This window comes from Phycomyces blakesleeanus, assembly GCF_001638985.1.
Source record: "Phycomyces blakesleeanus NRRL 1555(-) unplaced genomic scaffold PHYBLscaffold_34, whole genome shotgun sequence".
In the NCBI taxonomy this organism is placed as follows: Eukaryota; Fungi; Mucoromycota; class Mucoromycetes; order Mucorales; family Phycomycetaceae; genus Phycomyces; species Phycomyces blakesleeanus.
In genome coordinates this window covers 136,545-163,636 of record NW_017265164.1, presented here as the reverse complement: position 1 = coordinate 163,636, position 27,092 = coordinate 136,545, and the positions used below count along the sequence as shown (strand labels likewise).

The window sequence follows — 27,092 nt, the reverse complement described above, 5'->3', positions numbered from 1 at the left end:
TCTTTCATTGTACACACACATACACACACACACATTTCTCTTGTTACCATACTCGACGGTACACATCTTTTATATAAACCGAGCTTTCAACAACAATACCAATAACCGACCGTCATCAACGATAACAAGCCTGCTTCTTTATCATCAAAAGACAATACAATACAATACAATACAAATTAGGACAAAACAAAACAAAAACATAATCTCGATCCTTTTATTAATATATATATATATATATATATATCTTCTTTATCATTCTTCTTTATGTTACCATATATATATAAAAAAAATCCTTCTTTATCATACCTCTCTTTCTTTATTTCGATATCTCTCTCCTTCCATTTCTACATTTCTCCCTTTTCTCGTTCTCTTTTTCCTTTATTTTAATATATATATAAAGACAATATATCCATCATCATAATCAACTTTTTATTTATTTATTAAATATAAATATGTGGCTTTTGGTTGCTATGGTTATGGGTATTGTCGTGGTCGTAAGTTTATGTTGTTTTTATAACTTTTAAATTATATTGTATTGTATTTTATTGTAGTATAGTATAGTATATTATATTGCTGTTTGCTTGTGCCCTTCACCATCTAACCAATCCACAGAATCAATTTTCTGAGAAGACGCACACTTTACCAATGTCGATTCCACTACTGCTACTATAGCCGCCGTTTCTCTTGGTTCCGTCATACCATTATTGTTGCTATTGTTGTTATTATTAATTGTGACTTTGGTTGCAGGAATATCGTTGCTGCACCGACGCTGCATATCTGCCACACGATTAGAAAATGCACTCATCTTGCGTGCATGGATTTCTTGCATCTCTTGGTTCCGTTTCTTACGCACTTCGTGAGTATCCTTGTGTTTATGAAAAAGTGTGCCGGCCACACTATAGAGCGTGTTCTTTTTGTTCGTCAGTGATCTATGGGCAGTCTCGGACTTGAAGCTGCCGCCGATTTTGTTGAGCAGACTCTTTTTGGTGGATGCAATCGATTGGCTGTCTTCGGTTTCTAAAGGAGGAGGAAGAGGAGGTTGTGAATAGAATTGATGATGAAGTTGATATTGATTTTGGTTTTGGTTTTGGTTTTGGTTTTGGTTTTGATGCTGATTTTGATGCTGTGTTTGTGTTTGTTCTTGTGCTTGTGCTTGTGATTGTGATTTTGATTTTGATTTTGATTGTGTTTGGGATTGTATATGCGCTAGTATCTGTGCTTGTGATAGTACTAGTGATTGTATCTGTGATTGTTGCTTAAAGTGAGGTTGTGGATTGGGTTGCTGCTGGTTGGAATCAATAAGCGGTTCATCAAGATCGTCAGTCTTTTTTGATTGTTTGCGACGGAAACTCGATGTCCAACGTGGAGGGGTGGATTGATCGACAGCTGCAGTTTGAGGTGGCGGATATGGTGGATCATCAAATATTAGAGCCTGATCAGGCGCTGATGAGTCGTGTGTTGTAAACGGTTGGTCAAACAAGAGGTCTGGTGTAGTAGGATGCGGGCTGTCCGAGCTCCAGTAGAGCTCGGAAGCAGCAGATTCTTCAACCAGAGTGACGTTGTCTGGTTCGGTGGAATAGACTAGAGATGTATCACTCGCATTTACGGTTGTGCTGCTTCCACTACTGGTGCTGCTGGAAGAGCTGGTGCTACTACTGCTACTGCTTGCACTAAATGATTCTGTAGGATTATTATTGACATTAGTATTGGCACTGGCATTGGTACTGATGTTGTAATTCATGTTATCCAGAGGCGCCTTGGGGACTGGTTTACGCACTGCCTTTGGAGTGTTTATCAAAATATCGGGTGCAGACGCATGTCGATCTCCTGATTCTGGACGGATTTCCGTCATACCACCAATGTTGGTTCCATTTCCAGTTCCAGTTCCATTTCCAGTACAAGTGCTAGTTTTTGGCGACAAGGACACAGACGATTGTGAGGGCGAAGGAGACATGCTTGGTTTTGGTATCCGCTCTCCAAACACTCCTCCTCTGCCGCCAGACGAACAAAACGGAAAATCTTCCATGTTGGGCAGCACCATGGTCTCGACAATAAAATCACGGATCTTTGATTCGATTGCGTTAGTCACCATGGCCAATTTGATCTGTTTGTCGGACACTTCGGGGGTGATGGCCCAGGTCATCTCGGGAGTTTCGCAGAACCCGAGCCAGAAACGGTTTGAAGGAGGCGGTTTGATCTTGATGTTGAACTTGCCGACGAACCGTTTCAGCTGGACTGAGAGGACCAGCCGGACTCGCAATGGCTTCATCAGAGACGAGTAAGACACGCTGAGGTCGGTCTCAACCACCACACAGAGCCCACCGGTGTACTCCACATGAGCCTCGGCTAGCAAATCGCCTTCAGGAGAGAGGGACAATAGACGGGGTCGAGTGATGTATGGAATAGATTTGCCGACATCAACACTCTTGACATGCAGATCTCCTAGAAAATGTGGCAAGTGGGCTTTTTTGGATTTTGTGGTAAAAGTATCCTGACAATATTTCTTTAAGGACTCGGTGCGGTAGATCCCTAGGAACAGACGACCCATGATTGCGTTGAGCCACTGGATTTCGTAGTGATTTGCATCCTGATGGACGGTTCCTATCAGAGCTTGCATTGCAGGCGGATCAAAGTGGGTCTGGTCAACGGTCTCGATGTGAGCCTTATCAGGGGATTCGGCCATCATCTCAGAGGCGGATGTTAAGGCCAGCAGCCAGTCCTCCTTGTCGACTGGTCTGGCACACATCAGATAGAGATCGGTGTTGAGTAAGTAGCTGTAGTCAACCTCGTGGGTGTCCTTTTGAGCAATTGTGGTGTGTTTGGATGGAGAAGTGGTGGTCGGGCTGATCTTGAGCCGGATGGCAGTGTGCCGACCAAACAACTCGCTCTCAGATTTGTTTTCGGGGTAGAGAGAGACCCTGTAGTCGTGCATTGGCAGAATCAGCCTCAGCTCCTGCTGGTCAGATCCTTCATAGAGAAACAATGCACCATGCTTCAGGACTCCATAGGCCACAACAAGGCCTTTGGATCGTCGGTTGAGTGGACCCAGGTATGCTGCCTGGATCCCTGCTAAAAGCCCACTTGACTCAGCATCCTTTGGTTTGTAACGAGTCGTGAGCCGGATCCAGCCCTGGTTTCCTCTCTGTCCGTACACGTCTTTGGTGACAGGCTTTGGTGGAGGAGGATCGACAGTGAGTTTTTCTGTCGCGTGTGTGACATATATCAGGATAGCAAGCAGTGGGAGGAAAGTCAGTCCACCAAAGACATAAATGCCTAGGAGTGTTAAGAATGTCATGAAAAGTCAAGTGAAAATGAAGAAGAAAGAAAAATAAAATAAAATATAAAATAAAATAAAATAGAATAAAAACAAAATAAAATAAAATAAAATAAAATATATAGAAAACCTAGCCCCACTGTATTCCCCCCCTTCTTTGTAAAGAAATACACACAATATATAATATTGTATTTCATATTCATAGTCTATATACACAATATATAAATATATTGATTTAAATCAATTCTCCCTTTAACCCCTCCTTTTTGTCGTTGTTGTTTTTGTTTGTCTTTTGGTTTGTTTTGACTGTGGTATTTGTCAGTATGGATTTCTTTGGTGCTTGTGTGAATATAGAATATGATTTTGATATGTAAAGAAAAAAAAACTAAAATACTTTCATAGCACTAGCCAACAAAATACAACAACAAAAGGGATCAATTTATTTTTGCTTATTTTTTGGCCCCTCTCCTCTTTTTCTTTAGTAAACATAAATATTGTACTCCTTTTATTACTCTCTCATTTCTTTCTCTTTACCTCTCGATCTTTCTTTCTCTCTCTTTATATTTTGCGTCACCCGCTGCATGAAATTACTCCGCGGAGTAAACATTTCTGAGGCTTAGCGTTGTCCTTTTGGGAAGATTTGAGCCTCAACAAACAACAAATAAGGAGTAAATTAAGTATAATATAAATAAATAATATAATTAATATAATTAAATAGACAGACCGAACAGACAGACAGACAAATAGATAGATAGATAGATAGATAGATAGACATAATATATAATATATAATTATTTATTTATATTATTAATTTATTAATTAATTAATTAATTAATTATTTATTTATTTATTTATTTTTTTTTAAAAAAAATATATAATTTGTATGCGCCCAGTCGTTTCTATTGCACGCGCGGGACTGCAGGCCAGAATGTTCACTACAGCAGTTTATGCCGTCGATCCCTCACACTTTGTGCCAAGTTTTTCACTTGAAGAAACTAACGGCACACTCATCACTCACCCGACTGACAAAGCCGCTATTGACGAAGCCGTTCAGTGGCTGAAACGTGGCGAAGCTATTGGAATTCCCACCGAAACTGTGTATGGGCTTGCCGCAAATGCCCTCTCAGCCGATGCAGTCTCGAAGATCTATTCAGCCAAGAATCGCCCCCAAGACAACCCCCTGATTGTACATGTGTCATCCCTTTCGATGCTCAGGGACCTGTTGCCTAACCGCATTGTTCCTGAGATCTACTTGCTAGTGATCAAAAAATGCTGGCCCGGACCACTGACGATCATCCTGCCGACTTCTGATCTCATCCCGTCCAGCGTGACATGCAACCAGCCCACCGTCGCAATCCGTTTTCCTTCTCACCCTGTCGCACGTGCCTTGATCGAAGGCTGCGGATTTCCTTTGGCCGCACCATCCGCAAACTCATCCGGAAAGCCGTCTCCAACTCTGGCCAGCCATGTGTTTGATGATCTGCAGGGAAGAATCCCAATGATTCTCGATGGTGGATCGTGCAACGTAGGTGTCGAGAGCACTGTACTGGACGGACTGCGCAACCCGCCTGCGATCTTGCGGCCGGGTGGAGTGACATACGAAACCCTGCGGTCAATCCCAGGTATGGAAAAGCTCCAGGTCTATCGCAAGGATTTTGTGGATAGTGCACTTGAGCAGGCACCCACGACACCGGGAATGAAGTATCGTCATTATTCACCCGAGGCAAAGGTCATCTTGATGGAGCGAGACTCGGAGACAAAAGAATCCGAGCCAGAGTTCAGAAGAAACTTTGAACAGATGTGGAAGGATGAGGTCAAGACAGCACAGCAGACCTTTGGTAATCCTATCAAGCGGATCGGAATTCTGCGAACCACAGGACAGGATGAAAATGAGCAATGGGAGGAGGTCAAGATGACGACAGACGGTGTCGAGTGTGTGATTCTTCAGATGGGTCGTCTTGGGCATCCTGATCAAGTGGCCAGAGGCATGTTCAAGGCATTGCGTGAATTGGATAGCCGTTCGGTTGATCTGATCTTTGTCGAAGGTGTTTCTGAATCCCAAGAAGGCATGGCTGTGATGAATAGACTTCGAAAGGCAGCCTCTAAAGTCATCGAGACCACAACACCAAACCGTGCTTAGTTAGACTATAACATTACCTTTTATTTATTTATTTATTTCTTTTTAGTAAGTTTTTGGCGTGTATGTGTGTATGTATGTATGTATGTATGTATTGTATCCAACCTCTTTTATTTTTTTTTATTTTTCATTTTACTATTTCTATTCCTATTCCTATTACTATTACTGTTCTTATTACTATTATCTTCAGACAACAACAAATGGTATATTCTTCTTTATTCAGATTCCCTTACCCCTCCTCTTTCTCTCACATACACACATATACTTCTCCCTCCAAAAAAAAACAACAAAAACAAAAACAAACTCCCCCCCCCCCCCCCAACTCTATTTTAGACATACTTCTTTATTGAACACAAAATACATATATAAATATAAATAATTAAAGTATCATAAATCTTCAAGTATAAAACTAGATATCTATGCATGTATAAACAAAAAAAAGGGTCCCTTTTTTTTAAAAAAAAAAATATAAAAAAAAAATAAAGAAAATAAATGCTTAATTTGGACAATTTTAATCCATTTGTAGGGTGAAGTGGAGTGAAAGTGAAAATGGAGGGAAAATACAAATACAAATACAAAAATAAAAATAAAAATCCCAAAAAGCAAGTAAAATGGCGATCTTTCTTTCTTTTTTCTTTGTAATTTTGTAATTTTTTTCTTGTACTCACAACATATTCCTGGTTTTTTTTTGTTTGGTTTGTTGTTTGGTTACATCTGTTGTCATGGTTACTAAAGATTTCCATGGTTACTAATGATTGCCATGGTTACATCTCATATCGTATTATCTTTTATGGTTGTCATATGGTGGATCTGGAGAACGCATTTGTTATTCTCACGTTCATGGTCTAGTAAACCAACCACTAGCTTTAAGTTTTATATATATATTTATTTATTTATGTGTATGATACTCCTTGAATATTTTATGTTTATGTTTATATGTCTGTTGTTGTTATTGTTGTTGATTTTAATTACCTAATTACATAATTACTTACTCGAGCTTAACTCGTATATACATACATATAAAGAATCTTAATATATTGGATATGAAATGGTTGTGTCGCCAATAAGTACTTGAGTTTTTTTGTTTGTTTCTGTTTTATGTCTATTGTATACAGAAGAGAAAGAGGTAAGAATTTTGTTTTGTTTGGCTGACAGATTATTGGTCCTTTAGATTCCCTTTCATGATCTGAATTCCAGAAATTAACCTTTCTTTGGTTTACTAAAAGGACATGCGATCTAAAAAAGAATAATAAATAAAGTCGCACAATCGTTTATATTCATCTCCTTCTGTAAGTCCCCCCCCCCCCCCCTCTCTTTCTCATTTTTGTTTTTGGGTTGTTGTTATCTCTCTCTCTCTCTCTCTTTCTTTCTTTTTTTTTCTGTGTGAATTACTCTTATATCTTGGACTCAAAATTGTATTGGATAACCTTAAATAGATACAGACATAAAGTTTAGCTTCTCTATTACAATTGTTATCATTATTGTTATTATTGCAGTCAGGCTTGCGGACTCTGTTGATTTAGCAAGAGAATAATTATTAGTTAATGGACTGATATATCACAACCAACAATCCAGTTTACGGAGCTATAATATCATTACTTCAAAAGTCTCGGACTTGACTTGTTGAGTGGTGTATCTCATAGTGTTATTGACCTGTTTGTTGAAAATTTGATGGTTTGATATTCCAGTTTTAAAGAACAATATGTGTGTATTTGAAAATGAATAATGTCCACATAATTTTGTTTCCAAGGTGGTCAGAAAAGCGTTCGTCTTTTCCAGCGACCAGAGCGGGAACATCTGAGATATAGAATTATAGGTACCATATAAATCGTTTTTGAAGGGTAAATTAGCTAGAAATTGATTTTCTTTCTAGATGTGTCTGTATTCCAATTGGCGTACAAGACAGATATTGTCATCTATGAAGCTTCTTTTGAAAGACAAATGATCATGTAGACAGACACTTCCTTTAAAAGAGCCTTCCACCAGACTTCAATACTGTCATGAGGAAATTCAAAGTTTCCAACAACAATAACAGTAGAAAATGAGTCCAGGCTATTTGAGACAGATGTATTTTTTTTTAAAAAAAAAAAGTTTTGTATATATTTCATTTTGTTATGCCACCCATAAAGCAATACAAAGAAATGAAAGAATAAAATAAAAGTTACAAGTACATGGAGATGGACATTGGCTGGTTCGGGTCAGTTCTAAACTTCTCCAACCAATCTTTAGATTAATTCTCGTTTGCTCTCACATTCTATGGAACTAAGCAAATAAACTCTACAAGCCATCACTATTCGTAACCTCTTTAGATAAAGGTACCAAATAATAATATTAAGTATCGTTGTATGAATTTTTTTTATAGAAATCGAACCATTCGAGTTGCCTGATTTTATGTTGCTGAATTAATTTATGATTTCAACAAGAGATTCTTGCATTTTGTCTATTCGATAGCATCCAAATAGTTAACCGATTATTATTTAACAGTGATTTTTACTATCAAAAATTGGTTAACTAGAAAGATTGTTTTGAAGGCTGTTGGTGTACATGCGATGTAATGATGTTCACTTGGAATCTCGTCTTTGACAAGACTTTTATTTTCTGTACGGATAATGTAGTGTGGTGGTAGAGAAGGTCTAGTGTTGTGCTGTAATATCTTGCGATGATGACGACAAACATCTCTCAACCTTAATTTTTATTTTATATTTTGACCATTTGCATTGTCATCCCCTTTCTACTAATTTCAATCACCGATATCACAATTTTTTTTTAAAAAAAATAAATGTGTGTCGTACACCATTCTCCCCCTTATTTTTTTTTAATAATAATAAACTGCGCGCAAGATTTTCGGTAATAACCAATAAAGAGTACAATTTTTTTTTACTTTTATGAATCGACAAAGCTCCACAAGCCTGAGTGTATTGACTTGAGCTTATAAAAGGAAGATATTAATATCCTGAAACACAATCTGCAAACATACATACATTTATATATATGTTAATATTTAATAGACAACACCCCCCTTTTTTTTTATCTATTCTTACTACTGAAATTATTTTAGTTAGTCTAACTGTCTGTGTGTAGAAATATAAAAGAATAAAAATTATCAGCCCATTGAATTGGACGTGCGACTGGATTGAATACTAAATAAATACAGAATATTGGTATTGGTATTGGTATTGGTATTGTTATTGTTATTGTTATTTGTAGAGTATAATTTAACAATGAAATTTGAGTATTTGTATTTGTATTTGTATTTGTGTGTCTATGTCTTGGGTTCCTTGACATTCAATTATTGCTAATAAACTCATTGCTATTGGCATCTTAATAGTCCTGTACATGAACATCTTCCAAACCAAACCTAAACTCTGCATCACAAGTCCTGTTGATATATATATATATATATCCATAATAAATTGATTAAACTCACACTTTCATATAAAAAGTATTGATCCTCTTTGACTTTTAAGCAAGGTCTTGTTGATCAAAAATAATAATAGTAATAATTTTTTGTACTACTTTCTCATAAAACCTAGTTTTCTTTGGTTTTCATATTCAGAGCCCAAAAAAATAAAAATACTAAAAAGAAGGGGCTTTATAGGTAAATGTTATTCAGGGCATTACTGATACGAATTTTTTTTATATATATATTTTATCTTTGCTTTCTGTGTGTATGTGTTAAAGTGCATGCATTATTGTGTACAGAAAAAGATGTGTAACTCAAGAAGCTCTTTATTCTTTTTTTTTGAAACAAGAGCAAAAAAAAAGAATAAAGAATATGTACAACTTTTGCCAAAACGATGTCGCAAGAAAAAAATTAAAGTAGAGGTGTTATCTCACAGAAAATTTGAACGAATTTTCTGTCACTTATTTTTTTGACAAATGATGCCAAGAATCTTTGTTTAAGCAAGATGTTGGTATAAGACCTAAACTACACAGAACATGATACTGAGACTAAAGATCAATATTACAAAGATAACTATAAGCTAAACAGATAATTAGGTGTTATTTACTGTGAAATAAAAACATTGTACTAGTATAAAGTCAGAAAGGTCTTTAAGATTTAAACATTTACGGCTTCTCCTTTTGGCTTTAGTTTCCTGAAATTTCTTATCACTAGTATTAAGATACTCGATCAGATCAGGGTTAATGAAAAGTATTTTTTATTATTTTGGGTATAGGTTGTCTTTATATTGGTATTAAAAAAGAAGCGCACTGCTTTTGATTTTCTTTCTCGCAGAAATTGTAAAGAATTAAATTACGATATTTAAGAAGTCCCGAATTTTCTGTGAGGCAACACTCTTTTCTAAAAACATACGACACTGATTTTTGTAAAAGTGCGACACTTTAATTTTTTTTTTCTTGCGACATCGTTTTGGCAAAAGGTGCACACAAGAGAGGGGGGATATTTGAATACACATGTCTTGTCATGTGTAAGTTAAAACAAAGCCATTTGACTAACAAGTTTGAATCAAGCGAGAATGTAAACAGCCAAAGAAGTCTAGTAGATTGGCTATTGACTGTAACCAAAAGGGCAAGTTTCAATATTTGTGAATGAATGAATTGAAAATAAAGGGTTCAAACCAAACCACATGAATTCAATTCAATTCAATTCAATTCAATTCGATTCGATTAATCTAATCGCCCGTTATATCGTCGGTTTAGCAAAACGGAACTCATTTCGGTCTACACATTTACCTTTGAAGGAATCATGCTTTCATTTTGCATTCTTTCTTGTGTGCAAATCAGCCTTTTCTAAACAAACAAAAAAAGAAAGAAAAAGACCCCACCAAAAGTAGTCTATATCATATTATATACTAAAAAGACCAACCAACCCCCCCCCCCCCCCTCCGTCCCCCTTTTTTTATTATTATTATATATATTTATACATACATTAATTTTTTTTTCTTTTCTTTCTTTATAAAAATACAACACATACTTCTTTTTCTTTTTCTTTCCTTTTTTTTTTTACTTACTTGCTTATTTATATGCTTCACCTATCAACTCAACCTCTTTCTGGCTATGAGCACAACCACCACAACCACCTCAGCCACCACAACATTAACCAACATCACCACCAAGGACCGATCCCGATCATCGCAACCGATGATGCCCAAATCGAAGACTCAATCACAAATCCTCATTATACATTCACCCAAGACTACCACCATCAGTCAAGCCCAATTCTGGAGTTCAAATCTGACCACCCATTTATGCATGTGACACAAGAGCCAAACCAGGTGTGTGACCCCTTGTTGGACGAAGTGTGTATTCTTGGTCAACATCAAAATACAACCAACCACAATAACGAAACCGACAACGACAACCAAGAAGACAACGAAGAAGATGATGATGACGACGAAGAAGAAGAAGAAGAAGAAGAATATGATGATGACGAATACGATGATGAATATGAACATAAAATCGAAACCAACAACAATCAATACAACCCTACAAACTTTCGCCTGCCATCCTTTCAACATTCTCAGTACGAGATTGCTGACCGGGCATTCTATTGCACAATCGATAAGTTTGCCCGCCAAAACTATCCCGAGCACAGACGAAGGGCTCCCTATTCGTTCCTTGAGAATTGGTTTATGCACAGCATGTACAGTAAATCACAAAAGATTCTTTTGGGTATGTCAACAACCACACCTGTAGTTATCCTTTCCGGGGACGATTACATGTTCACCCCTCCAGTCGCACAAAACCAATCACATTTTCAAGAGCTACTCGAACCAGAGAACCACAGACTTGGACATGAAATTGAAAATGAAAATGACCAAGAAGCACTCGATTACGATAATCTGATGCACTCTTGGGAGGATGAGAATTTCGGACACTACGATGCCGAATTCGAAGACTATGACTACCAAGACAGTCTCTTTGACCTCTCTTGCCCTCAAGACGTGGTGCCCTGGAGAGATGCGTCCGACCAAAGACTCCATTCAAACGAGTCTAACGGAGAACAGGCCTGGAGTGGCGAGCAATGGCATCAAGAATGCTTTTATTCAGTCGATCTTGAGGAACAAGCAACAGACAACAGTAGACGCCGATTGGTCAATTCTCCATTCTCAGTACCTGACCCCATGTTGCGAGATCATATCCCCATGACAATTACTAGCTCAGACCAAGTCCAAGAACGAGGACCTGAAGACAATGATAACTATGATGATGATGGTAGTGATGATCAGCCAAGTGACCGAGAAACATCTAGCCGCCCAACTCTAGAAGAAGACAGGAGCTCAGCCGGATCTTCTACTTCCTCATACCAGTCCTTGGCTGACATCATGTCCGCATCTCTAGAACACAACCCTAAATCGGCCAACAACAATAGATATGGTAGTACCGTGGTCGCATCCACACGTGCCTTTTCATGGAAATCACCAAGCTTGTTATCTATTGAACCCACGGTCGGTCTTTGGGAGACACTCTGTAAACGTACCGTCACCGCATCTGAAAGCCTTGTCCAGACCACCTCACTCGTGCTCGAACTTGCCTCAGCCGGCGATGTCAACAAGCTGAGTGGTGAAGAGAGTGGAATCAAGAACAGTCGCATGTTTCCACGCCCTTCAAGGCTCTTTCGATTCACAGTCGGTATTCTGTCTGTGTGGCGAACACTATTTGTGTGTGCAGAAACCCTTTTGAGCGATCTCTGGGGACCAAAGTAAAAAAAAAAAAAAAAAAAAAGCAGAAAAAGAAGGACATGTCCTTCTTCCTCTACTACTTCTTTTACTTGTTACAAGGTGTCATTATACATATTATATATACATACATTTCTCTGTTTATTCCTTTACATTCTTTTATTATAATTTCTTTCATATTCTTTTTCTTTATTATATTTACCTTGTTTTTCTTATTATTCTTATTATTATTATTAATTAGGGGTAAAGGTGTATATTCAAATCTTCGACAAACAGTAATAATAGTAATACCAATAATGCTAGTAATAGTGACATTTATTGAATATATACATATATACATATATACATATATACATACCAATTCAATAACGGAATTTTCTTCTTTCTTCTTTTTCATTCTTTGTCCTTGTCTTTTTCTATATTCATTTCAATATACATCTAATCATTGTGTACATAAAATACATATACAATAAACCATAATAAAATAATAAATAATGCATACATTCCAATATCAACTCTTTCTTTTGTCTCTCTATATAAATAAATAAATATATTCTAAGGACGATCGAATGCTTTGACATCAATATTCTGGTAGATATCCAGCTGTTTCACACCAACATCCTTTGTGACCAGCACCGAAATACCGGCTGATTTGGAAAGAGTGGGGTAAACTCGACTAGAGAGGGCAAACCGATCATTGGCATAAACCTCAACAACAGTATTGTCAATAAACACTCTCAATTTGAGAGTCTCGATCTCGACCTTTCCGTTCTTAGACCCAATCTTGAACAATGGCAAGGGTCCGGTCTCGGTAGAATTGGGATATCCAGGGCTCCTGCTGAGACTCGATCGAGAGCGATCAATGTCGATCTTGGATTGCTTGGGATCATACACAATTAGAGTTTCTTCATGCCTCTGCCCCTCGGACGATTCAAGGATAGACAGACCAAAGGGTGCGGATTGCTCGTGAAACTCAAATTCAGCAACAATTTCGGCGTATCTCGTAGACACCCCAGGAATGGAAACACGGTTACGCTTATGTTTGCGGATAGCAGAGGCAGTGCTGTGATGATTTTTTAGAGACCAGAGAGAACAATCTTTTCGCAGAGACTTGTATTCCTCCATGGGGCGGATGGCGAGAGTTGAAACAGTGACGGTCTTTGAATCCTGGTCAGGAGTGGTGGCAACCCAACTGGCGTTCTCAATGGCAACCAAAGGATCGGAGACCGAGACATTCTTGATCTCAATAACCTCCAGTTCACGATTAAGACCAAACATGCCAGCCCATCCTTGGCTGTTTCTGTTGTTTTCGTTGGTCACGCCATTCACGGTCACTGGTACGATGTCTTCAGGAATCCAGCCAGTCAGCAACACACGGTCAGGGTTCTTTGGATCCTTCCAGGACACCGCTGCATAATAGTTTCCCCAGTCAAGCATACCAGTCATTTCTTGGTTGAGGCCAGGGGTCAATCGTTGGACTTCCTTGCCATCAGGGCTCAGAAGCTCAAACGACCGCCCAAGGGTCCAGACAGCCGAGTGCAGATCGTGAATTAGGCGGCCACCTTCGACTCCCAGAGTAACCAGGGTCCATTCGTCCTTGGTGGATGTGGTGGGCATCTCGACATAGGAAGCAGTCTCGAAGTTGTAACCCAGGCGACTGCTGTATTCAAGGTTGCGAGTGAAATTCTCTGGTGCGGCAATCATAGGTCCATGGAAATTCCAGTTCTCCCAGTCATTGGATTGGTAGAGCCACAGACGAGGTCCGTCTTGCTGGATCCCAGACGAGACGGTGGTGTAGATTGAATTGGGATCCTTTATATTCAAGAGGGTATCGAGCTTGGAGGACCGGAAAAGGTAAGGATCCCGGAAACCGGTAACATTGAGACCTTTAGGGGGAGCGGTAATGACAGGTCCAACCTTGACCCATGAGTCGCCATTATCTTCGGTATATGCCAAGACCTGCTTTTCGGCACCAACAGTGTAAGGCAGTCTCCAGCCAAGAGGGACATGGGATACACCGGTATATAGCATGGTCGTCTTGTTCTGATAGCCGTTCTCGAGAATAGTACCATCAAAGGCACCTTCAATGTCAAAGGGCTGATCGGGATAAATTGCCAACGGCTTGTCAATCCACTGGATCATATCTTTGGATACAGCATGACCCCAGGTCATATTTCCCCCTACAATAATAACAATTTTTTTAATTATGCATATTAGACAGGAGAACTTTGATTTGATTTTTTTTAAAGTAAAAGTAATATATAGTTAAAAGAAAGGCTTACATTCTGCACTGTAGGGATTGTGCTGGTAATAAATGTGGTAATATTCACCATCGTGCCATGGTGCAGAGGGATCATTCATCCAATTGACAGGACCTTGTAAGTGATACTTTGGGCGGTTTGCAGTAAATGTGGTATTGTCGGCACCATACCCGGTCTCGATCTTTCCCAGGGATGCTTTGATGGATTCAAAGGGGATAGCATGTGTCTCTTTAAGCATGACAACGCTGATGAGACCAAGAGGCAGGAACAACTTGTTGTAATCAATCTTCATGTTTAATGCGACTTGATGAATTTAAAGAAACTCAAGTGTGTACAAGACTTGTTTGTTGTTGTAAAAAAAAAGCCAATCTTTATATACAAATAAGATATATGTATATATATATATATATATATATATTAAAATTAACGTAGAAATGAAATTGGAGTAGTTGAATGAATCAAGAAGTAGAACGATTATTTGGTTTGCTTTTTATACTTTTTTTTTTAGAAAGTATCTTTACTGTAAAGACAGAGTCTCTTGCAATTATTTATATCGTACTACGGAGCGTTGCTAAAGGAACCCCTCCCACACACATACACACATCTTTCTATGTGTGGGATGCAAGTAATTGTTCTGCATATTCTATGGGAGTTTCTAGGGAAATGCTGGGAAATTAATTGGTCTTTCTATTTACCAATAACATTTACTCTTGGACTTCTTAGTCTCAGATTTTGCTAGGCGCTTTCATGAACAAGCTAGATTCTACTTCTTTTTGATATAATACTTTTTTACTTGTTAATGATGAATATTATAATGCTCGTATCAGATACCATTAGCTGCCTTTTCATACATATATAAATATATATATATTTATTATAACGAAATTAGTAGAATGTATTTAAAAAAGGAAAATAAAATACCATATTTTCTCTTTTTCTTATTCCTTTTTTTTTCATATCTGGGAGGGAATATTCGGTAAATCCATAAATTTAGATTTAAATGCCCCGAATTTTCCGGCTCGATCACATCAACCTTTTTCATATGTTTTTTTTTTTTTTTTAAAAAAAAAAGAAAGCATTATACAACTTTACCTTATCAACTACTTATATACCACTAAATTGACTTTAGTAAAATTCCCTTTTAAAAGAGATTGATTTGCTTTTTCTAAGAAAGTTTAATGTTCATATAACTTATAGAATTGTATTGTATGTAAACTGTAGATGATATATAATCAAGAGAAGTAATAAATTAAAGGGTGTATTTTCTGCATACATTATGCTTATAAGATGAACCTATTTGATATTAAAAAGGAAAACTAATAATAATATTAATTATAGCTTGTACACAAATGTGAGTTTTTAATATGATTTCCATGGCTACCAAGAAAAAAATATATAGTGCCAGACAGAACTTCTTTTCTCTTTGCCCATACTACTACTACTATATCTTGATTCAATCTTAAGGACATGGTTTCCCCTCTTGCAACAGCAAAAAAATAGTTCGTTAAGAAAATGAAATCTAGTAGTGTATTTGGATTTGGAATAGTAATCTGCGGTAGTTTTGTCAAGGACCTTTATTATAGATAAAAAGATTCTTTTTCAGGATAGTCTTTTTACTAGATTGTAGCTTTATTGTACGTTTCTAAAGTAATATAACAGCTCATGCAGTATCATTTGCTCATGTATTGATATCCATAATATTCTTAAGTCGACCAGTCTATCCAAACTATACTAATTTTAATGTAATTTTGAAAGCAAAATCCACTCATGGACTCGAACCAATGAATTGATTTTTTTCTCAAGTAATAAAATCAATTTTTTTTTGGTCAGCCAGCACTTTAAGCTTAGAGTACCATAATACAATAAGATTCTATTGAGGCTGAGTCGGTCACACATAATACAGATTTTACAAAGGAGCACTATTGGCCTATCTTATTTTGCTTTATAATATTCTGTCAAGAAAGAACTGCAATTGTGCCCCTATTTCCCTTTCTTTATTACGTAGTAGTATATGAAGTAGGTGTAGATATTTCTGCTCAAAAGAAGAGAGAGAAAAAAAGAAACATCAGAATTTATAAATAATACTAATATTAGAGAATGCAATTGGAAAGTTCTTATTTTCTTTTTTTTATTCACACGCAAATATATGAATAACCCACAGGTCCAAACTTGGAGTTGAAATGAACAAATGGGAGAATGAAGTAATATTTTAATACTTTAATATGATTATGTACTATCTTACTGTCAGTAATAGTATGTGGGTTGTGGTACAAGGAACATCAAAATGTTGACATTTTTTTTTACAATTTACATCCCATAGTTGGTACATATGCATATGATTTTGGTTCCATTGATTCCCAGCCTAAGCGGGAAATATGCTTATATAAATATATACTAAATTAGAAAGACAAAAGACAAAACCAAAAAATCTGTGATGTTACTTGTATGTCCATCTCAAATACGGATTATATTACCATCATTAATTCTTATCATAAAGAAAAGAAAAAGGAAAATAATCATGATTCAAATAATCTGTAAATTTGCTCTTTTGATTCTATTGATAGTTATCTGGAATTTCAGTTATATAATTCTACCATTAAAAATAACTTTGTTTTTCTTCTTCATATCATTTAGAGCTGTCGATTTGGTATCCAGTACCTGAGAATTGTTACCATTTACACGCACAAAATCTCCACAAATTGGAAAAATTTGGTAAAAAAAAAAAGAAGGAGGATATATGGAAACAAACCAATCTATTCCTTCTTTCTTTTCCTCTTTGAAAATGGGATAATCTTGTATAATGTCATTTCGACCAATGGCTTACAAAAAAAAAGGTCTGTCTTTCTCTATACTCTATCTACAGTTATTAAGCCAAGATTGAGTTATAAGAATAGTAGTGTCAATTATTTCCCGCATAATGTTACCGTATTTTTCCACAAGGTCCATTCTTAATATAGATACGCCTGTCAAACTAATACATATTTACATACACACTCATCTACCTACATATGTATACATTTGGAATATACATATATATATATGTATATGAATTAGTATAAGACTATTCTTTTTTAAAAAAAAAAAGAAATAATAAGGATACAAGTCATTCCAGTATTATGGAAATCATGTACACATTCTAATATTGCATCATAAGCATACAGTAAACACAAGCGGCCTCAAACCATAATAATATTAAAAATAGTAGCAGATTATGTTTATTGACCGAGCAAACGGACTAAAATAGTTGTAGCTTATCCTGTCAGAAATAACTCAATTATATATATTATTAGTAAATAAATTATAAAAGTAATAAAAAGGAAGTATGAAGCGTAAATAATAGTCAGAATATCTTTAAAGAATCTGTTGCTCATGTTTTTTTTGTACTTCTGTAGTTTCTCTGAGATTTTCTTACTTTCAAGTTCAAATTTGAGCTAAAGATACTATAAGAGTGTTGTTTGCTTCAAGAATAAATAAAGAAAGGAGATCACGGCTACTTGCATGAATACTTGAGTTTCTTGATTGAGAAAAAATGGTCTTGGTTAATAACTAGCTGTAACTGAGCCAATGTAAAGAATACAAGTATTTTCTATAAGCTAGGTTTCTGAAAGGCAATCATATACAAGTTATTAGAAATTATAGGATCTTTACTATATCACAAATAAGCTCATTCCCTTCAACTGTAGAGTATATACTATACTCCTCCTTAACTTTCTATATATGGCCTGTGAGGTATTCGGGATTGTTTATGGGTTAGTATCTCAATATATCGGAAAGTAGATACTATGAATGTCGAGTTTATTAAAGAGAAAAAATAATATTATTTATATCTGTTACTATTAAAATTCCTGTAATTCAAATTTCTGTTGTGTAATAGTTGATTTATACTGTATGAGTGTGTAGTGTACGTATGTTTGGTATGTAACAATTCCGGAGATTGTTAACTTGCCAGGCTCATTAGCAAGAAGAAACCAGTGTTTGATTGTGGGGTCTGTTCTTCCTTCAATTGTGGTGTGTATACCACAGATTGGATTATTATTCTTCTTTATTTTTCTTTTATTTTTATTTTTTAAAAATAACAATACTAAATATAATATATTATTAGGGTAATTAGATACTTTTATTATCAAATAGCTGAACATACATTAATTTTAAATATTCATTTTTTCTTCTCTTTAATTGAGTAGACTACTTTGGCAACAAAAAGACTCAAAATATTTATTAAATATTACTTTATTATTACTAATTATTATAAATAAAAACAAAGCAGTGAAGATCATTTTATTATGATTTTCTGCTCTTATTAAATTATTAAATAGCTCTACATTATATATATAAGACAAAAAAATTAATATAGTTATTTATCTATTTTTTAATTTTTTTTTTAAAAAAAAAACATATATACTCATATATCAAAGTGCAGTATTATACGTGAAATCCAACTATTTAATTTTCACTTGCCGACATTTTTTTGCTACTTTTGCTACTTTATTTGTAGCATTTAAAAAATAGACAGTTTAGTACGATTTTTTTCTAAAGTACGCTTCCAACTACGAAGTGATAAAATTTTGTTTTTTTGATTATACGACATTAGGAGAAACAATATATTTAAACACCTCCGCATTTTTTTTTGTGGAGGGATTTTTCTAGCCTCACAAAATTGCTACGCTCCTAGGTGTTTTTGAGCACTAAAAAATTCTTAAAACAGCTGAGATCCAAAAATGCCCTGAAATCTACAAAAAAGATTGGGCATTTGAAATTTAAATTAATTATTTTATTTTATTTTATTCTATTTTGTTTTTGCTTTTTTTTTACAACTTTTCAATTAATATTTAATTTTTTATTATTATTTGATAACAAGTAATTGACTCTCTTATTTCAATTATAACTTTATTTAACTATTATACTACATTGTAATTAAGGTATTTGTAATTGATTTTGAGCTGGTATCTCAATATTAAAAAAAAAGTATATACTTTGAGAGTGTTATTTTTTTAAAAGGATAAAATATTAATGTTTAATCTGGTACTATTAACGTCTATTGCAATTCAAATTCATGCTATTTAATGAGTAGCTTATATTATATAAGTTTGTAGTGTACATATACTTTATGTATAACAGTTTTGAGAATTATGAATTTGTTAAATTAATTAGCAAGAAGGAACTAATGTTTAGTTGTAGAGTCTGTTTTTTAAAAATGTAATATTTTACAATTTCAGTATTGAGCAATAAAAGTTATTCTCAATATTAAAATTTAATACTTATATATTCATTAATAATTAACAAATAGTATAAATGCAATACAGATATCAATAAATGAAGACCTTTATTTTTTTTAACTATTCAAATTATCTTCTTTTAGTAATTTCACCTCCGATGTGCTACGACTGGTATTCAAAAATCTACATAAGGACACACAAAATCTACCTAGGGCCACACAGAATCTACCTACTGAACAGAATCTACCCATATGGCAAAATTTGCTCACACAAATCTACTTGGACACACACAAATCTACTTGGACACACACAAATTCACTTGGACACACACAAATTCACTTGGACACACACAAATTCACTTGGACACACATAAATGCACTTGGACACACATAGATTTATTTGGGCACACACAAAATCTACATATATTTTTCTCACATAGAAATCTACCCAGATAGCAAGATGCACACACATACATACTTCACTTAAAATTAATTCTAGACCTAAATAAATAATAAGCAACAAAAAATAAAAAATAATTTTTGTAATTAAAGGCAGTACATATACAAACAACTATAGCTCTTTTTTGTTTCTGTAGATATATCGAGATAAATAATATATGGGTAGGGGAATACTGAGTCGATTTGATTGAAGTGAAAGCTGCAAAAAGAATGAGAGTATAATTTAACAGTGATTTTATTTAAGAATATTAAGAAAGTTTTAACAGAAGCTTATTTGCGTTGTGTAAAGAGCGCAGGATAGTGAGATAGATGGAAGCCGCATATAAGAAATAACTTTCTTTATATACTATAAGTTTTAAAATTATGGTGTGCACTTACTGAATGTTTCTTATCATTATTATTATTATATGTTTGAACATTCCGATGTGACATGAGGAAGATTACCATGGTGGGACTTTGTATTAAGTGATGTCTGTTTGCTCTAGAACAGGTTATTTAAGAATATAGTGAAAGTCAGAACTTTTGAAGATTATGCCTAATGGGATGGGCTCATTGTCATTAAAGGTCTTGGAAGTAAAAGTGTATAAATATTATATCCGTGCAAAAGTTGAAAGCCAGTTATGAAAATGGTGGTGTATGACACTTACAGATTAAAAAAAAAAGAAAAGCCTAGTGAGATTTTCGGCGTCGACTTTGATAGCGTTGTGAAGCTGGTATTGCTAGGCTTAATAAAAAAGAGAGAATATTATAGTAATCGGTGTCAACTTTTAAAGTGTCGAGAAATTTATAAGGACATGAAGGTTTGACCTAAGGTTTGTTTTCTGTCCGACTCGTATATATGGTGGACAGCCATCAAAAGATAAAATAAAGAGTATGCACTCTTTTTGTATTGCATCGATTTCTGTTTACTTTGAGCTGTAATATTATATGAATGACAATCCTCAAAAGGAATGAAGATTCTCGAAATTGATGGAGGGATGGAAGGAATGTCGAAAGAAGATTCAAGCCATCGTTAAAAAGAGTTTTTTTTTGTTTTGGTTACGACACAATAAAGGCTTTTGAATACACAGTCCTCTCTCAACGATTGTAAGTAAACACTAGACGGTCTTTCAACCTTTTTATGGGTAACAGTATCGCTGCAAATAGGCCCTGAGGTAGTCGGGACAGTTATAGGATTAGTATCTCAGTATAAGTAAAAGTGGATACTGTGAGAGTGCTATTAAAGAGACAAAATAATAATGTCTATATTTAATATTAACTAAACCTCTTTTAATTCAAATTCTTGCTGTGTAATAGTTGGTTTGCATTGTGTAAGTGTATAGTGTACATGTTCCTAGTGTGTAGCTGTTTTAGAGATTGTTAACTTGCCAGGTTCATTAGCAAGAATAAACCAGTGTTTGGCTGTGGAGTCTGTTTGTCACTTGTTTATGGTGTGTATCGCACTTTATACAGTTAAATGATACTTTATGGGCTCATTTTTTTTAATAAATACAATATAAAAGTAGAATAAGAATTGAGATATAAATGATTTTTTTTAGTAAAGGAAAATAAAGTAGCTTAATGAAATATAAGCCAGAATTAGATGTTCATACCAGTCTTTGCTTTTATTATTATTATTATTACTATTTAGTCTAAGTTGGTTAACGCTCAATTGACCTTTTGGATTTTAACAGAGAGTTATTATTTTGATAGAATTCTTGAATGATGAAATAAACAGAGGTAAATTCATATGTTATGCTATCCTGTAATTTAAATACCCAACCTTTATTTTAGATTATATATATATATTTAGTAACAGCACTTTATAAGAATTGGATAAAACAAATTGATCCAATTACATCTCCTATTTCCCTTTTCCCTTTCTACTTTTATACATAGCATACAAATATAATATCATTTCATGTGCTGGTGCGTACATAGTAAATTATCACTGCATTATATTAAAGATACAAATTCAATCAATGTACATATATACATATAAATGTTTGTCGGTATATTTCTCATATCTTTATGGCGCACAGACCACTTTATGTCGTCCATATTTTTAAAAGTCAAAAAACAAAAAAAACAGCCACGTTGTTTTCTGTCGGTAATATAACCTTTCTCTTCAAAGTCCGTTTGATTCATTTTGCCACCGCCTTCATAATCAAAACCATCATCCTCGGATAACTGTATAATAGCCAGTTTTTTGCAAGACCATAAATATATGTATTTAATGTTTTTTTTATTATGAATTATAAGCCAAGATAGAGATTCTCTAAATGTTATTATATTAAATACTATTTTTTTTAAGATTGAAAAAGTACCATAATACAAGGGTAAAATATTGTAAAAAAAAAGTGAGGATGTCATTATTTTGATTATTAATCCAAAGCTATTTTATTGATTTATATATATTTAATTTCCCAAAAGATCTATTAGAATACAACAAACGGACATATACCTATTGCTCCTTGTTTTTTTTTTGAAGAGCAATGATAGGTGGCAGTGTGTGTAATGTTATACACAATGGTCTATAGTATCCGGACAGACTTACCTACATATCTACCTCTCCATTTTTGTTTTGTTTTGTTTGATATAATATATAATATATGTACTTCTTGAGAATTTTAGAGATTAGAGGGCTTGGCTGGCAACTACCAGAAATGAAGACAAAATTAATGAGATTTGGGTTTGTGAATTAGTTCATTTCTTTTACTTTTGTTTTCTCACGTATTTTCTCTGTTAATGTTTTGGTGCCGTAATATGCACTATTAGCTTGAGTTCATGATTAAGGAATAGGGTTAAAGATAAAGATAAGAGTAACTAAAAGAAAGAGTGAAATAGGGAAAAGGGAAAATAGACTACCGACCGACCGATACTTACTGCGGTATTTTACTATATTTAAAAATAAGCCAAGTTATATTTTTGTAGTATCTCAGTGCTGTAGTGTGTTGAGAGAAAATAATAGAAATTTTTTTTTGGTTGAGACGGCGATGAGAATCCGATTGAGTACAAAAGAAATGTAATCTTGGTCGCACAATTCAAGAAGAACAAAATCACACACAGGATTCAGGGAAAACATAAATCCTAATTTTGTTCTTTTCTTTCGTTCTTTCTTTTTTTGGTTTGTTTGTTTGTAAATTTGAATAATTGATTGCAATTTGGCGTTTTAAGGTATTAAATATTCTTTTATAGAAAAAAGGTAGAAATAGGAAATGATGATGGCAATGATGATATTAATGTTATTAGTTAAGTAATGTGGGTGGGTTTTTGGGTATAAGATTACACGTCCAGGATGTTGCAGAATAGAATACATTCATATGATTTCATTAACTTTGTTTAAACAACCTCAGGTACTACACTGAATTATACTATATTTCTTTATATACATAGTTTACTGTTAGTATTAGTACTTAGGATTATATTTATCCTTTATACCACAAGCTTTGATAAAAAGGAATATTGGAGGAAAAAGTGTACCCATGATTATAAAGCAATGACATGGCATGGTGTATATCAATTAGAAAATAATGTAAAGAAGAGGGGACCTTGATCTTGATCTTGATATTTCTGCTTTCTGATTGGTGTGTCTGTATAAGTCACTAACAACAATGCTATCATCATTATAATGATGATTATTAATTGATTAAAGAAGTGTAATAGAGCACGCATTTATGATAATAATTACAGGTAGTAACGAGATAAACTAAAGGCATTTTAATCAACATTATCATTAACAAACAAGCAAGCAAGCAAGCAAAATACAAAGGTCATCTAGACCACAAAGAATCAAAAGGTTACACAGGGCCATTCTATTTTTCTCTTACCAAAACACTTTCTTTGGTTCCGTACAACAGAGTTTGTTGTAATACAACAAGATTTGAACCCCCACATCTCTTTTTTCTCCCTTTCTCCCCCTCCTTCTCCCCCTCTGCTATCACCACTCATTTGCACTTGTTTTCCTTGTAGATTGTACACAAAACCCTAAATATTCTTTTGTTGAACCAAAAGATATATAAAACTTATATAGCATTAGTAGTACCACCATAGGTGAATAAGAATCATATCTTTTTCTATTGGTCTTTCAATTGATAGACTTTGTTTCTATCTCTATTTAACTCTCCAGTAAATAAACGACTGCGCCTTCGGTGTAATTTATTCTTGAAAGATCCCTTGCTAATATCCATAATTATAATATTTTTTTTAAAAACAAAAATATGTACATCTTTATTAAAAGTCACTCCTACCTTTTGCCTATCCCAATTCCTTTCTTTACCTTCATTTTTTGGTGTCGTATTTGAAAGAATACACCCGCAAATCAGACAAGTGCGTTTGTCTTTCTTTGGGTTTCTGATTAAATGGTTTATAATATACTTTGAGCACAAGCCGGGTAAAAGAACTTTTCAGAGCTTGAATAATTATCCATCTTATTCGGAGATCCCCAGCTTTGGGTCGGATCAAATTGTCAAGAAAATAAATAAATATATAGGGATCAAAAAAAGGTAATTTACAATAAAGAACCTACTTTTCTTTTTCTGATCTGATCTAGACAAAACTCTACAGATCAAGCTTAATTTCTCCATATTTATATTTATATAATATAATATAATATAATATAATATAATATAATAATAAATAAATAAATAAATTAGAAAAATTTTCATTATTTAAAAACTAAAAACTAAAAAAAAAAAAGAGCTTGGCTATTTATTTGTATTTGTATTTGTATTTCTTTTTCTTTTTCCTTTACCTTTCTTACCTAACTACCTTTACTTCCTTTTAAACTATATACATAAGAAAGATGACCAATCCTACGTTAAATGATCCACCAAAACGCAACAGTCAATCATCAATACGATCAATTGCTTCTGCCCTCACAGTCTCTTCTGAAACAAATAACGATGCTAGTTTTGATCCCAATTCACTCACATTAACAAACCCCAACAAAGTCGCCCTGGACCTCGAAAAACAAATCTCGCAATGTGAAAAATCAATAGCACAATCAAAATACGGCCATAGTCTAGAAGAAGTTGTTTCAAGGCACACACGTAATATTCTTATATACATATACAGCATTCTGTCTTTTTATTGACATTCAATTGGTTGGCTGGTTGTTACTATAGACATGGATGCTGCAAGTATTATTGAGCCTATTGGTGATCAAGCATTCTATGACTCTATACCAAACGGTGGCTATGGCTGGTAAATATACATATACATATACATATATATAATTGTATGCATGATATTAATAATTGTATGAATTTCTGTACTTTGGGTGACTATCATTATTGTTGATCCAGGGTTGTAGCATTTGCAGGATTCCTTGGCAATTTCATTTTGTTTGGCATGGCCACTATTTGGGGTAATACAGATTTATTAAAAAAATAATAATCCAATACCTATTACAAACTCACTCACTCACTCACTCACATATATATAATGTCTTTAAACTTTAGGTGTATTTTCAAATGAACTTTTAACCAACGAGTTTAAAGACAAAGCAACAATGCTGGAAATGATGGGTGTCGGTACTGTTCTGCTGGCCGCAATCAACGGACTTACCTTTTTGAGTCCACTGATGGCCCGTCTTGGATACCGTCCTGTGATGGCAATTGGCACAATCTTTAGTACACTTGGACTCATTCTGGCCAGCTTCAGTACTCAGATGTGGCATCTCTATCTATCTCAAGGGCTCATGTTTGGACTTGGAGCCTCGATTGTCTACATGGTACATAACCATAATATATCTCAACAATCGTCAATTCAAAATAATTCAAAATAATTGATCGTTGATTACTAATCCATAAAATCGGAACACTTTTACAGTCTGTTGTTGCCATAATTCCTCAATGGTAAATATACTCATACATGTTCTTAGCTTTTTCTTCTCTCTCTTTTATTAATATGTGTATAATTTTGTTATATATTTCAGGTTTACTACTAGACGTGGATTTGCTATGGGAATCAGTTCAGCTGGTACTGGCTTTGGAGGTCTTGCACTCAGTCCATTGGTAAAATATACATAATCATTGTTCTTTCTTTAAAATTATCATATTCCATTTATTAATCTGCATTTTTTTCTCTTACTTATTTTATATTCACACATTTGCATGAATTTGCGTGTATGTGTGTGTGTGTGTTTTTTAATAGGCCAATTATTTGATCGAGAAATACGGTATTCCTTGGTCTTATCGAATTATCGGTTTCCTATGTCTTGGAATCTGTACAGTCGTAATCATCATGGTCCGCACACGTTTGCCTCCAAACCATCCACGCCCAACCACAAAATCACCAATAAAAGTAGCTATGCTCAAGGATCTAAATTACATGCTCTGGGTTGTTGGAGCAGTTATCTCTCTCACAGGCTTCTATATTCCTATATACTACATCCCAAGTAAGGACCCCAATTCTTTATATGCATACTATACTACACAATTAATGGTATTGTTTTAATTAATTTCTAATTATTAATTTTGTTTTCCCTTTTATTCTTAAAAAAACAATAAGGATTTGCAACATCTATTGGAGTAAACCACACAGACTCTTCTAATATCGTAGGTGTCTGCTGTGCTATGAATGCAGTCGGCCGCTTGATACTTGGGTTTATCGGTGATCGAGTCGGACGTGTCAATACTTACATTGTAGCCTCAACTCTGTCTGGATTGTTCTGCATGGTTGTCTGGCCATTTGCTACTACATACAATACCCTTCTTGGATTTGCAGTTCTGTTTGGATTCTTTGGTGGTGTATACTATGCATTGGTAAGACCATTATATCGTATAGTATTTTATATAAAAACTAATAATGTTTCTGTTTTTTAAAGGCTGCTCCTATTACTGGAAATATCGTTGGTATCGAAAGAATCTCATCAGGTGTATCTATCCTCTTCCTTGCTTCTGCACTCTCTGCTGTCGGTCCTCCGATTTCTTCTGCTATTCAGCTGTCCACTCCAGACAACAGTTTCATTGGTGTCCAAATGTTCTCTGGTTCAGTATTCATCATTGGTGCAATGATATGTCTGGTGATGAAGATAAAGATCACAAAGAGTCTGTTTTCTGTCTACTAATATCTCACAAGGCAAAACACAAAAAGACATACAGAAAATGAAGGAAAGAGCTTA

At 34.7% G+C, this 27,092-nt stretch overlaps 8 protein-coding genes across 8 annotated transcripts; 4 read left to right on the top strand and 4 right to left on the bottom strand.

The window, feature by feature from the left end:
* Positions 1-565: 565 nt before the first annotated feature.
* PHYBLDRAFT_152204 (hypothetical protein) lies at positions 566-3,295 on the bottom strand (the record flags this gene model as incomplete). Its single annotated transcript, XM_018432865.1, has 1 exon — positions 566-3,295. The coding sequence occupies one exon, from the start codon at positions 3,293-3,295 to the stop codon at positions 566-568; it is 2,730 nt and encodes a 909-aa protein (XP_018284696.1).
* Positions 3,296-4,202: 907 nt separating this feature from the next.
* Positions 4,203-5,414, top strand: PHYBLDRAFT_118991 (hypothetical protein; the record flags this gene model as incomplete). Its single annotated transcript, XM_018428660.1, has 2 exons — positions 4,203-5,087; positions 5,169-5,414. 2 exons carry the CDS (start codon positions 4,203-4,205, stop codon positions 5,412-5,414), a joined length of 1,131 nt encoding a protein of 376 aa, XP_018284695.1.
* Positions 5,415-10,396: 4,982 nt separating this feature from the next.
* Positions 10,397-12,565, top strand: PHYBLDRAFT_80238 (hypothetical protein; the record flags this gene model as incomplete). Its single annotated transcript, XM_018443568.1, has 2 exons — positions 10,397-12,075; positions 12,302-12,565. 2 exons carry the CDS (start codon positions 10,397-10,399, stop codon positions 12,372-12,374), a joined length of 1,752 nt encoding a protein of 583 aa, XP_018284694.1. The 3' UTR covers positions 12,375-12,565.
* Positions 12,566-12,607: 42 nt separating this feature from the next.
* Positions 12,608-14,605, bottom strand: PHYBLDRAFT_174946 (glycoside hydrolase family 32 protein; the record flags this gene model as incomplete). The annotated part of the gene is made up of 2 exons (XM_018437377.1): positions 12,608-14,232; positions 14,335-14,605. 2 exons carry the CDS (start codon positions 14,603-14,605, stop codon positions 12,608-12,610), a joined length of 1,896 nt encoding a protein of 631 aa, XP_018284693.1.
* Positions 14,606-19,844: 5,239 nt separating this feature from the next.
* PHYBLDRAFT_118989 (hypothetical protein) lies at positions 19,845-20,006 on the bottom strand (the record flags this gene model as incomplete). The annotated part of the gene is made up of 1 exon (XM_018428659.1): positions 19,845-20,006. A coding segment is annotated over one exon (162 nt), but the record flags the coding sequence as incomplete, so codon positions are not given.
* Positions 20,007-20,607: 601 nt separating this feature from the next.
* Positions 20,608-21,447, top strand: PHYBLDRAFT_174945 (hypothetical protein; the record flags this gene model as incomplete). The annotated part of the gene is made up of 5 exons (XM_018437376.1): positions 20,608-20,787; positions 21,058-21,073; positions 21,119-21,179; positions 21,284-21,297; positions 21,332-21,447. 5 exons carry the CDS (start codon positions 20,608-20,610, stop codon positions 21,445-21,447), a joined length of 387 nt encoding a protein of 128 aa, XP_018284691.1.
* Positions 21,448-21,627: 180 nt separating this feature from the next.
* Positions 21,628-23,477, bottom strand: PHYBLDRAFT_71919 (hypothetical protein; the record flags this gene model as incomplete). The annotated part of the gene is made up of 5 exons (XM_018442560.1): positions 21,628-21,749; positions 22,087-22,156; positions 22,686-22,744; positions 22,853-22,864; positions 23,408-23,477. The coding sequence occupies 5 exons, from the start codon at positions 23,475-23,477 to the stop codon at positions 21,628-21,630; spliced, it is 333 nt and encodes a 110-aa protein (XP_018284690.1).
* A 1,293-nt stretch (positions 23,478-24,770) lies between these two features.
* PHYBLDRAFT_71920 (hypothetical protein) lies at positions 24,771-27,038 on the top strand (the record flags this gene model as incomplete). The annotated part of the gene is made up of 9 exons (XM_018442561.1): positions 24,771-25,017; positions 25,093-25,171; positions 25,273-25,334; positions 25,429-25,700; positions 25,799-25,824; positions 25,905-25,983; positions 26,123-26,366; positions 26,480-26,733; positions 26,796-27,038. The coding sequence occupies 9 exons, from the start codon at positions 24,771-24,773 to the stop codon at positions 27,036-27,038; spliced, it is 1,506 nt and encodes a 501-aa protein (XP_018284689.1).
* Between the last annotated feature and the right edge of the window lie 54 nt (positions 27,039-27,092).